Source organism: Pteropus alecto, unplaced genomic scaffold, assembly GCF_000325575.1.
Source record: "Pteropus alecto unplaced genomic scaffold, ASM32557v1 scaffold25, whole genome shotgun sequence".
Lineage (NCBI taxonomy): Eukaryota > Metazoa > Chordata > Mammalia > Chiroptera > Pteropodidae > Pteropus > Pteropus alecto.
This window is the reverse complement of record NW_006441955.1, coordinates 31,724,033-31,736,835: the sequence shown is the minus strand read 5'-3', so window position 1 is coordinate 31,736,835 and position 12,803 is coordinate 31,724,033. Positions and strand designations below refer to the sequence as shown.

The 12,803-nt window shown below is 39.2% G+C and overlaps 1 protein-coding gene across 2 annotated transcripts in view; it reads right to left on the bottom strand.

Moving 5' to 3' along the window:
* Positions 1 to 1,727: 1,727 nt before the first annotated feature.
* LMO4 (LIM domain only 4) overlaps positions 1,728 to 12,803 on the bottom strand; it is a 16,556-nt gene continuing 5,480 nt past the window's right edge. For both annotated transcript variants that reach the window (XM_006919383.2, XM_006919384.2), the window contains exons 3-5: positions 7,725 to 7,821; positions 7,137 to 7,292; positions 1,728 to 2,525 (exon numbers count right to left, since the gene is read on the bottom strand). In XM_006919383.2, coding sequence (XP_006919445.1) covers positions 2,517 to 2,525; positions 7,137 to 7,292; positions 7,725 to 7,821 — 262 coding nt within the window. In that variant the 3' untranslated portion in view covers positions 1,728 to 2,516. The remainder of the gene's footprint in view (positions 2,526 to 7,136; positions 7,293 to 7,724; positions 7,822 to 12,803) is intronic.

Below are 12,803 nucleotides of genomic sequence, written 5' to 3'. Positions count from 1 at the left end.
AGAGCATCCCCATTAGAGCCGCATTTTATTGTTTGAAATGCCTCTGGTTTCAAGAAAAGTGTTTTACCTAAAGCAAGACTACTACTTAAATATGTTCTATTGTATATTCATAGCTCCATTAGTCCTTCTCCAATTTAGCACATCAAAGAGAAGGCTTCATCACTTGCATGTGGATTATACTAACATGAGTGACATTTGTAATCTTATAGGTCTGCAACTTAAGAAATGCTTTTAGAAGCTTGTTATTAAATATGCAGCAGTGCTTGAGGAGCCAGCCATATAATAGTTCATTTAAAGTCTTTAATGACCTTAGCCCTCCACATCACTAACTGCCACACTATATTACTTACTAAAAGTTATTAGCTATCTCCTTTGAATTTCTACACTATATGGGACGAGTGCTTATGACAAAAATATAGAAGATACCTGCATTCTTATTAACGTTTCCCCTTTTCCATCCTGAAGAGTCTAAGTTCCTAGAAATTCCTCAAGGATCTAATTCAAACAGATGTTATGTGATTTTGTTCATTTTATTTTTCTTGCATTTTCTTTTTATAAAACTCTAATAAAACTATTAACTTTAACTGCCTTTAAAAATTCTCCTACTGGAGGTTTACAGTTTGAGCAACTGATTTTCATCCCGGCCTGCAATCTGAAAGCAAGTGAGCAGAGATCTCAAAGGGAAGCTAAGCCGACTGTGCTAGCTGAGATGTGCTAACCTCGACCTCTCTATATAACCTATTTCTGTTCAGAGAGACGGTCTACATCGGGAGCTCTTCTGGAAGAAAAGAAAATAAAACAAATGCCGTTTTTACAAAGAAAATTGAAAGTGGCATTGTAAACACACATGGTTTTATTAACCTGTGATAGAAGTCATAGTTTAGATTTGCTCACATATGTAATGAGTCTGGCAGTGAAGCTTCTTTGGTTTTTCCTCCCTCCAGCACTGGCCATGGACCTACTGAGTCCTTGGCCTACACATGCTTTCCTCAGGGCACCTCTGCAGGCAATGCAGAAGCTGTTGGGCATACTCTGCTGCCTAGAACTAGGATCTAAATTATCTCAAGACTACTATTAAATGAATTCCAAATCCTCTCCCAAACATGGAAAGGCAGAGTTGGTAGAGGAGTGTTAGAGCAAAACAAAATAAACAAATCATACAGCAGACCACATGATTCTAAAAAACTCAAAGGAAATGGCTGTTTCACCCATCGAAGATGTCTATAAAAGAGCTCTGGGTCCCTAACAACTAATGGAACTTCAAAATATGTACAGGTATGGTTGAGAAATGCTATTTCCTTCGAAAGCTATATACTAGGTAAGGGAACAAGATGGTTATGCCACATTCTTTAACATGCTTTTCATCAATACCCAAGGTGTTCCTATTGAGAAAAAAGAATAAATGAAATAGCTGAAGAATCAAACAAATATTTATATATAAACACAAAAGATGCACTGTGATATAGGAGAGGTGTAATGAAGTGCTGTTAACAGAATATTCCGAACTTATAAAAAGGACTCAGTTAAGAAACATTGCTTTGTACCCCTGCCAAAACGGCATGGTTAAGTAATTTGGAGAATACCTTACTGGCTCAGAGCTAAATAAATATACACACCACCTCCCTCAACCCCTAAAATTTCAAGTGAGCTTGGTATCACACGAAAACCCTAAATTTTTCCAAAATACAGAAGAGGAGAAGCAGTGTTTAAACCCAAACTCCATCAAATATTTTTTCTTTTAAGTTTTTATTATTTAAATACACCATACTAGAGCAAATGTCTCTGAAAATATCACAAATAAAAGATTTTTTTTCTTCATTCAGCAAATTAGAAGTAGAGGGAAATTTCTACACAGTAGCTGCTATGAGCCTGATTTTTTTTCCAATTTTTTTTTTCTCTTTTTGTTCTTTTTTTTTTCCTTCGCCATGGGAGTAGCAACATTAGGACGAAAACACTTACATGCATACATACATTGTATTTTACAGAGATACAATAAAAGTGTTTGTGATAGAATATCACAAAAGCCACATCTCTTTTCCTTATCTCATGTTCGGTTTTGATTGAAACACATTTCCTTACAACACTTAAATATACAAAGAGCAAGTAGAATGTTGTTAAGGTAAAACACAGGGTACAAACTCTGGCCAGTGCCCTGCTAATTGTTAATGAAGGTAGAAAGCAGATTTGAATGCTTCTTTTAATTAGCTTCATTAGTCATTTCCCTCCTCCCAAGCTCCCCACCCCCACCCCCCCAAGATGTCCTCCGGTGGATCTTTTTTCATTTTCTCTACAGTCTCCCATTAGCCCAGGTTCATGGAGTCCTTAATGTTCATATTCAGTCATTTTAATACACCAATAAATGCAGGAAGGGCAATCAAGACTAAAGAAGGTGCAATGGCATGGAGCTGGCACTGGTGCTAGCTACAAAGGTGACTTGTCTACTGAAGACACATGGGATCCACCTGTGATGAACAAAATCTGAGATGAAGGCACGCATTCTGCATTACTCTGACCTTTTAGCAGACCTGCAAGAAATAAAAATGGGCATCTTAGCTAAAATGCTAAATTTGAGAGATATTAAACTCAAATATGACTGCTTTTGTCTTTTCTATATTCACTAATCTTCTTTTATTAGATTACTTCCCAACTGTGACTTGATGGAGGCTTTCTACGCTACTTACTCCGGCAGTGAAGAACTAAAGCATAACATTTTCTACATTTTTACTAGCAGAGAAAATGAGACAATAAATGGACTTTCAGAAAGTTTCTGGTGTAAAGTTCTACAATGAATTGCTTAACTCTGTTAAAAGCAAGTTTCTGAAAGGAATTATAACTATTTGCCAGTAGTCATATCTTAAAGGCACACAGAGCCAAGTTAGACCCCCGGCCCAAGGAAGTTTTGGGTTAATATGTTCAATTGTGTAACTTTTGACAAGTTACTTAACCTATCTGTGTCTCAGTTTCCTCACCTTTAAAGTGAGGATAATATGGCTGTTGTAAGGATTTCATAATATATGTGGAGTATTTTCAACAGTGCCTGGCACTTAATAAAAGCTAAGCAAATATTGGCAGTTATTATTCTGATACTTCCATGTGACATCTATTCGCCCCTGTCCTTCTCTACCTATAGGCATGGACCTGCACACCTATATGTGGGCGTGTGTGCGTGTGTTTATGTGCACACACATATACATACAAATATTCGAATAGTACTTTTCACTTAATATTTCCTATCTATGTCACTTAATATTACATATTCTAAATACATGAATCAAACATGTAATGTGTTAATGACTTATGATCAACTAAAGAATGTAGTTCAATGGAAGTCTAACTTTAATGTCTAAGCTAGAAATGACAATCTACAGTCATCAAATACAATCTGTTTGCAATTACCAAAATGAAATAATATATATTAGGTTTTTATGGTTTTAAATGACATTTTGAGCTTCCCAGGAAGTTCTCGTTTCACTCTTTCACTATTACTAAAAGTTACTTACTAAAAGCCTGCAGTCTATTAGGAACTGCAACCCCCCACTTCCAAGCTAATTAAAGTGGTGGAGGCTTAATTCCCCAGAGTGGAAGCTCAGTGTGAGAAAGGTAATTTGTCTGTCCAGAACAAAGATGCGGCAGCAGCCAGCGAGCATATTTAATAAATGAGCATCAAATGTCCTCTACGATGGACACACACACAACACCAATTATGTAACTACAGGGGAATTGCGAAGTGATATGTAAACTAGGACACTTGCTAAATTTTCCTCCAGCTAAAGAGGTGTGATCTCTTACTTTACTGAAAAGCACAATAATTCTAGATGGAACCATCACTCCTGCATAGAAGAAAGAATTCCAGAGCAGGCAAAAATTTACAAAAAGGGGAAAGAAAAAAAAAATTAGCCACAATTCCTGACTGCATTTACATAACTCTCTAGAAGGCAATATTCTCCTAAGGATAGCCAAGCCTCCTTTAAATGATATCGGCTATAACATTTTGTAGATCCTTTGAATACTAGTGGTCTTCAGATTTCAGCCAAGAGACTATATGATTTAAAAGCTTAAAATTATTTGTTCTCAGAATACACAAAAGCCGATGATGCAGAACAAGAACTAAACTACATATCCCAGACATTGGGAACAAATTTCAGAAGAATAAAAGTTTAAAGGGACCAGATGATGGGGGTCTACACTTTCCATACAATTAGCTGCTGTAAAGACGGGATTACAAATAATCAATTCATTATTTTTAAGCCAAAGGATGCTTGGGTATATTTATTATGCATCATGCACAAAACGTAATTGGTTCTGCAAATAGAAGGAAAACGGCCGAAATTAATGTCCAATTTTCCCTACCAAAAATATGGAGAATGAGAGAGAAGAAAATAATCAAATGGAGCTATTTGTCATTTCTCCCCATCTCATCTCCTCCAGAAAAGAAACGCCAGAGGCTTTTGGAAAAATAATTTTAAAGCATTCTCCAGGACCACAAAACAGTTTATGTTCCACCAGGAAGTGTGTTTTCATTACTTCTTCCCCCTTGCCCTCTCATTAATATCTCTCTGGACCGTGTTCGGCTTGCCCAAAACCTTTATTTACAAAAACTACCTTGTGAATTGACTGTGCTCATGGAGAGCTGAGCACCAAGGGCAAAAATGTGAGACATTTATACCAACAGGAAAATGTTCTTAATTAACGTCACCCCCAAAACACAGCTTCTCACCAACTTCTGATAAGAACATATCCTTAAGTTATATATCCTTTCGCCTTTTAAGAGCTATTAATTTTTGAAGGTCACCTGTCTCTTCTGGCTTCCAATATTAAGAAAATACACACTAGTAGGTTCATATTCATCGCCTTATATATTTTGTGTTCCAAAATGAACACCCTACCTTTCCTCATTCAGAAAAAAAAGTATGGAAAACAGGAAATTTATATGAAAGGCACAATACATGCAATCTTGAAAACACGTAAACCAGATTTTTCTCCAGTTTCCCTCACATGTCAAAATTTACATCACCTTATACTCAAAAAGATGGTACTGAGACCCTGCTCATATTTCTTATTTGTCCTTTGCACTTAGTCCCTAGCTAACATTGCTACTGCCTGTGTTCAGTGCTTCGTTTTGGCTACGTTTTCTATCACGTCTCCACATTTTTCAGATCTCACCATGCATGTTGGTGAGCTCTAACAATCATTTTTTAAATTTTGCTAAGTCATGAAAAGAAATGGTATAGAACCAGTAACAAAGTCAAGAAAGAATTTAGGTAAAAATTAAGCTTTTACAATGGAGGGAGTGGGGAAGAGATCAACTGTTTTATTCCTAGCTCATTTTTTCTTTAAGCTACCAAGTGTAACTACAAATGGCTTTGCTTCTAAATTGAAATGGGTATCTGAAAATATTTATGTTACCCATTCATTGTTCTCAATTCTCCTATACAGATTCGCTTTATTAGAATTCAAACCACAAAAATCTGTACATATTTATATGTATTGGCATTCCTTAAAGCAGCTTGAAATGTCTCATCAATGGTGACTGGTTAATTTGCAATAAAAAATTAGACTTCTATTCTTAAGACAGCATTCTATGTAGCTTCCTGTATTAGTAAATTAAAGTGTGCATATTGTGAGGTAATTAACATTTACTTAATAAAGAAATGGAAAATACATTTAAAATTATTCCGTAAACTTGTGTAAGGAAAAATGATAAATATGAGCATTAACATATGGCAGTATAATTTTAAATGGTTAAAAGTTTCCAAATATTAGTCATTTTCCCCATACACAGCATTAAGAAAATGCACTGCAGAAGACAAAGAAGCCTAATATTTTTTCCCGAAACTTTTGAAGCTTGCTAAATTCCTATTTGCAGATAAATGTTTTTTGTTTTGTGATCCTTACAACAGACATTAATGAAGTTCCTATTGTAAATCCATAAAGAATTACCAAGTGAAGTGTGCACTTTTTGTTTCAATGCAATAACTCAGTGCTGTGTGATTGCCTGGGTTAATGATGAAAAAGTCAAACATACTATCAGAGCTGATGGAAAAATCTATCACCGATCTGAAATTAAAATTCATCTGTGGTCAATAAGATTTAATATCCATGCAAGTGGCGCTGTAAAGAGTAAATGAATCAATGTCATCAATACATAATCAGTATGAAATATGATGTGAATAAAATTATGCACACGAGTCATACATTTCACTCTTTTCTGGGCCAGTGTAGAATGAACAGTCTCTTAACTGAAGGTTGACAGTAATTGTTACAAATTAGGCACAGCAGTTATCAAAATGCACTCACTTGCATAGCTATAGGACTTATTAAGGAGATTAAAATAGATCTAAAACTATCCAGTCCTGGGTGTGCTGGACAACTGTTGATCACCAATTTTCCCTCTGAAGCGCCTTCTAATACTACGTGACCTGTACGCTCGAATAATTTCCTCATTTCCAACTCTGGTCCAACAACTTTCCAGGTGTGGATGAAGAATCGAAATACATAATCTTTAATGGAGCTATCAGTAGCCCAAAGTGATTAGGAAGAGTTAGAGTTCTGTTTTAAAAGTCATAACTTATTCAAATTTTATGGGACTACCAATCAACAAAAATGCTCTCCTCTAGAATTACAGAATGTTTTGTAAAACTGATTTTCTAAAAATAAAGGCATCGTAAATTGGACTTGGAAGGCAGGTGTCCAGATTGCTATTATTAATACAGAAATCATTCTGTCATGACAAAGACGTTTATTCCCTTTCCTACCATCAATGTTCTACTTTTCCTCCCCCAATAACCTTATTCACATCTATCATGCTTCTGAATTTCAAAATTGTCAAATGGGATAAACAACTAGTTATATATAAGTTTTATGCTCTATTTGATTTTGCATGTGATAATCCCATGTTCAACAACGGTAAAGCTACAAATATAATAAAATGAGAAGGATTTTTCTTTTTAACTAGAAAAGATTCACAACTTAATCAACTCAACTATTTCTGAATCCTGTATGTATGACTAATCTACATTTCTTCAAAAGGACATGCAAAAATACAAGCACCCAGGAAAATTCCTTTGCTAGGTTCAAAGAGGTTGAACCTCCCAACTTGCTCTAATAAAGCTTATTAGTAACTGCGGGGTCTTTACCTTCTGGTCTGGCAGTAGTGGATTGCTCTGAAGTGAATTCAAATGGCCATTGATGAGCGCTGTAGGTCTATCATGTTCACAAAATAAACTGCCATTGATGTAGTGAAACCGATCTCCCGGGACCAGGCGATTCCGGCAGGTAGAGCATGTAAAACACTGAAAGGGAAAAGCAAATGCACTGAAAACAAGTACAAGTCTTTTTCTTTTTCCTTTCTTTTTTTGGTCGCAAGTTTATAAACTATTTTAAAGCAGGTATGTGTCAAATACAGAGCCACTTAAGGTTTAGTGTGTTTCTTCCTTCAACATGATTCCAGAAATCAGTAAGCCAAAACACAATAAACTGGATCAGTACAATAAACTGGATCAGAACAAAGCCAGAAACAAACAAATGTGTATGCCTGTGTGGTGCGGGGACAGTGTGATGCGGGTGGGTAGGTAATCATCACTGCCACGCTACAGTCTCAATGGGTTCCTTCAGAGTCTGCAGCTTGAGAAAACGGAGTTCATACTAAAGAGAAACGCGCTTTGCTTTATCTCCACGTAGGAAAGGTATGATTCTTTTAAAAAGAGAGGAAGAACGAATTCTACCTTAAGATGATACACATTGCCTTGGGCCCTCATGACGAGTTCGCTCGCAGGAATCGACTGTCCACAAGCGCTGCAAGCACCGCTATTCCCAAATAATCTGAAACAAAGATGACGGGTGACACCGATGAATAATCCTAAAGCAAAGAAAAAGAAAAAAGAAATCCCTGGCCTTTGGCTCTCCCTTTGGAGTGCATTTGACAGAGACTGAATGCTTAGGCGCAGGCCTCACACTTTATGAGTGATTTACATAACCTGGGGAAAATCTGTTTGGGGGTCACAACTAACTTCTGCCTACCGCAGAGGAAGAGGATGCCCCGGATTTAATCAAAATATTGACTTACACCTCTAGCAAATACAAAACAATTCTGTTCTACACACATTTTATCAGATTACTGGGTTCATCATAAAAAAAAAAAGATACAATTCATGACTAGAGTTTAAATGCATTGTGTCCTTGAAATTATATGAAGAACTCTTTTGTACTTTAATCATATCTTGAGATATGAGTCATCAAAAGGGTTAAGAGGATTTGATTGTATATCTAAGAAGACATCATGCTCAGTGTATTGAAACTCCCGTAAACCTCCATCAGTGCAGACTTTCCATTAGAAACTCTCTGCTATCCAGGTTGATATATAATGTGTATGGGTTAACCTTTTCAATCATGGTGTCAACACTTAAGATTTGCCTCTGCTCATCTCTTTCATCCTAACCTTCTCTCTCTCTTGATAATGAAATGCTTGCTCCAACTTCCCTCTATCTGCTCCTGAGTCCACAATTTAGATTACTTCATCTCTGCTAGCAACAAACTGAATGAAATTTCGATTTGAGCAGAAAGTAATTTACCGGGATCTGGACCCATTTGTCATCATATCTCTCTGGGTGTTTGCTGTATCACTGCAGTTTTCCTATGCAATCAAATGAGACCACAACATCTGCCATGGGGGGAGGAGGGGGAGAAGGAGAAGGCTGCAGAGGAGGGGAAAGCTCAAGGAAGTATGGTGTACTGAAGAAAAAATATATATGTAATTCTTTATACCCTTCTATAGGTGTAACGAAATATTTTAATGAATACCAAAATTTGGCTTTTATGGGATCTGTAGACTCAAGCTGGGGAGCTTTATTTGCTTTTGGGCTTCCCTCTTTAATATCCACAAATATTTATTAAACAGACCAAAATGATTTCACATTGAAAAATGATATAGGCACAAGTAAACAGAGTCAGAGAGGCACTTTCAACACTAAAAAACAAAGGTAACAGGACCTACAAATTAACATATCGGTGTCATAATAAATATTAATATTTGCATTTCCTCTTGTCCAAATAAAGTCATAAAATGCAGTTTGTGTCAAACCAGGAGACACGCTCCTATAGAACACCCCATAATCTGAATGATTGCGGCATGCCTCTATATAAAAATAATTGCTTTGAGTTTTCAGAATCTGGTCTTGCAGAAGAGGCTTGTCATGTTCAAACTACTAATTTGCTGTCGCCACTTTATTGAAAATAGCCTGTAAGTTGTTATTAAATGTATCGACTGAACGACAGGGAGAGTAGTAAAACTGCCCCTTAAGATGGCTTTTAATAGGAAGGCCGAGAAACAAATTTTGCAGCAGCATCGATTTGAAGAGTTCAATCAAAACTCCATTTCAAAACTAATTAGTCTGAGATCCACGACACATTGACACGTTCTTGCGGAATCAGAACAGTTACAGAGAGAAAGCTGAAATAATATACTGTCAAGACCTCTAACTGCAGGACCACACTGTGTGAGAGCTAGAGGGCTGCCGGCCTGCCATCTCCTAATACTGGACCACTTCAGGAGCACTGATGAGGACCACCCGGTGCCTCACCTACAGCATCCTGCCAGTCTGAGTTGTCACTGCTGCCACAAGGAGGGTTCTCCCAAAAGGCAGGGTGGCCAAAGAATTAGCATGGCCTTGGCAAGAAAGAGTTTACCGTCAACGGCAGGGCAATTCTAATCCCCAAGAGCGGTACCAAATTCAAACAAATCGGGTAAAAAATATAGTTAAAAACCTGTCAATGTGGCTATATACATGCTGAGGATAAAGGATGTGGGGGGTTGTGTGTATATAGGTAACACGAGTGGGGAACAGAATCTTACCAGAGCTAAGGACCAAATATCCTCTTACAGCAACCCAAAAGTATTTTAATGGATAGGAGTCTATAATCATGGCTGCCACTACCAAGAGGTACACGGTGACACTCCATTTCAAAAATACCCTTTCACAGTACAGATCTGATTACCCAGACTAAATGTTCATTTATTTAACAATTTACCCTGAGTAAAGTCAGTTGTGTATCTTCAACATCTAAGTGTATTTTAATAATCAGGGCAGTCATATGTAATCCAAAAGCTTTTCATACATCTTATTTTCTCCAGTGCCACTTTCATAACCTTTCAGGGAACATTCAACCACAAAATTATGGGATTCCTAAAGTGTCAAAAATTACAGTTACAAAGTTTGAAAATTACCAAGATCTACCCAGAACTGATGTAAGATTGAACATTATTAATAGAGTTTAAGATCTTTCCATATCTACAGCCTCAGAGCAAAACAACTTACACGTCTATATACATTTTAATCCACTTTTACCAGAGACAGAAGGCTACCATTAGAATTTCACCTTTTCCTGAAAAGTTGTTTCTTTTTTAACATTTCTGTGCACTAGAGAGTTAATTATCTAACCAGGGGGACTATCCAGGACAGTGTTTGATTTAAAAGGCTTGAGGCTTTAGGTGCTCAATTAAGTAGCTATCGGTCTCAGACTGGACTGTAATGGGCTCTTTTCTCTTTAACTCAAACAACGGGGAGATATACCCCAGGTCAGGCTAATTAAAGCCAGGGGAGTCTTTAATTGTGATGACAGAATCGGTTTCAGTTTCCTTTCTTTGGGTCCTCAGTCCAAGAAGGTCGTTAATATTTCAGCATTTGGGCAATGCAATCAATCACAAACATCAAGAGGTTCCTTATATGGGAAAAAGGGAAAAGAAGGGAAGAAATCCCACCAAACCACTGCACTTTCAAGGTGCTCCTATGTGAAGAAAATGTAGTGTTAGTACTGCTTGCCAGCTCGGCTTCAAACTCTCCTTGCCGACGACATAAAGTGATGGAGAGGGCAAGCCATGCTTAGCATCTTTCCATAACTCCAATGACCAATAGGTGGGCTTATTTTCAACTGCATTATTACTTCAAGCAAAATACACGTAATATGCAGTACTATCTGGCTGTGTTTTCTAAACTGCTTTCAGGGAAGGAGAGGTGTGTTTTTAAGAGTGTGGCTGAAAGGTATACATTTGTACCTGCGAGTAAATATCAGCAACCTATCTGAGGAGAAAAATGCACATCCACAGCTACTGATCCAAACGCAATTGGTTTTCCAGCAGGTTCCTATATTTAATCTAAATTCTGCACCAGCTATATTAAATGTAACAAAGAAATGCAACCCAGAAATTATGCCTGGAGCCAAGTCCATTAAAGGTACTTTGGAATAACTAGAGACCAAGCACCTTAAAAGCACCAGAAGCTATTGATACTTAAGAGGGGGGCTGTGAATAATCGCAACTGCTGCATTAGAGAGGGGAGGGAGAGAAAAAAAAAAATCAGCCAAATTACGCTTGGTTAATTCAGAGTAACAGATCTGCCCCCAAGTGAATTGGAGGCCTTGAATTAATTCTGTTATGACAAATCAAGATAAACGTTCCCCCTAAATTGCATGCGATTTAATTAATTTTTGAGATCCTGGGTTTTTTTTTCTTCTCCTAGCTAATAGTTCACATGCTCCTGTGCTGTCATTGTGCTTGAGTGGGCAGACTTCAAAGTGATATTAAATAACCAACTATTAGATTTACCTAGCACGTCCTATTGGAAAAGTGCCATTTAATTACCTAGCCTGTTCAATTAAAGGGACAGCATTCTCTGAATATAGCAGCTTGCTGTTGATTACCAGGGAAATGAACTCGCTGTCTGGCGGCGCCTCCGTTCCTAACGCTACCCCTCCCCAAACACACCCTCCACCACCGACATCCCCCCTCACCCCACCCCCCCACCTCCGGCTGTGCGGCGCTCACTGCGGCTGCGGGCGCCACATGAACCGCCCAAGAGGAGCCGGGGACAGAAAGTGCGACTCGCTCGCCGGGCTCCCTCCCAGCGCTCGCCCCCTCGCGGGCCCGAGGCCGCTGGCCGGCTGGGCGCCTCGACTGCGGCCTCCGGCGGCGCCCGCCGGGTCTCAGCTCGGGCCCCGCCAGGGCCAGGCGAGAAAAGGCTCGCCCAGGACCACCACCAGCGCTTCCGGCGCGGTTCCTCGCCCTCCCAGGACCTGGAGCCCCACCCGTCGATCTCCGAACTTCCTCCTCTAGCTGCACTTTCCGCCAGTCTTCGGGCCGAGGTGGGGGTGAAGGAAGACGGGTTCGAGGAAGGAGAAACGGAGTTTCTGAAGCTACTTGGTGGAGCTTGGCTTGAGCTGGGGGGTCAGGAGCCGGGAGGAAGGGGACAGTTCCAAGGTTCGCCAAGTTTTGTAAGGTGGGGGGGCAGGCAGGCGTTGACACCTTTAAGATCCACCCTCTTCTTCCCCCCCTCCCCCGTTCCCTCCCTCTCATAGAGGCCAATTTTGTTAATTAAATGTTTTGTTTGCGACGCAGCTCTCATTCATTGCGGACACGTCATTCGGAGCAGATCTAAGCCAGAGACCAGATCTCATTAGATAAAGCCCATCAGAACTAAGAAAATGGAGGAGCCACTAATTAAAGCTTTTAATTGTGCGGATTCGCTGCAGCAAGGCAGCCGCTTTATCTGAAATCTTGGAGGGAGAGAAGGCAGAAGCCCAGCTCTACCCAATCCACACTTGGTCGCCCAGGGGGGAGGAGACTGGGGAAAAGCAGTGCAGCGCCCCCGCCCCCGCCTCCCCAGCCTCTCCCAGCTCTCCCGCAGCGTTTTACCCAGATCTTGGTTGTTTTAAAGAAAACCACAACCTCAAAGTCAGACAGTTTAAAAGCCCTTAATAAATCGCTCTGTGGTTCCAGCCAGGCCTTAGAGCCGAACGGTCCCCTTCACCTG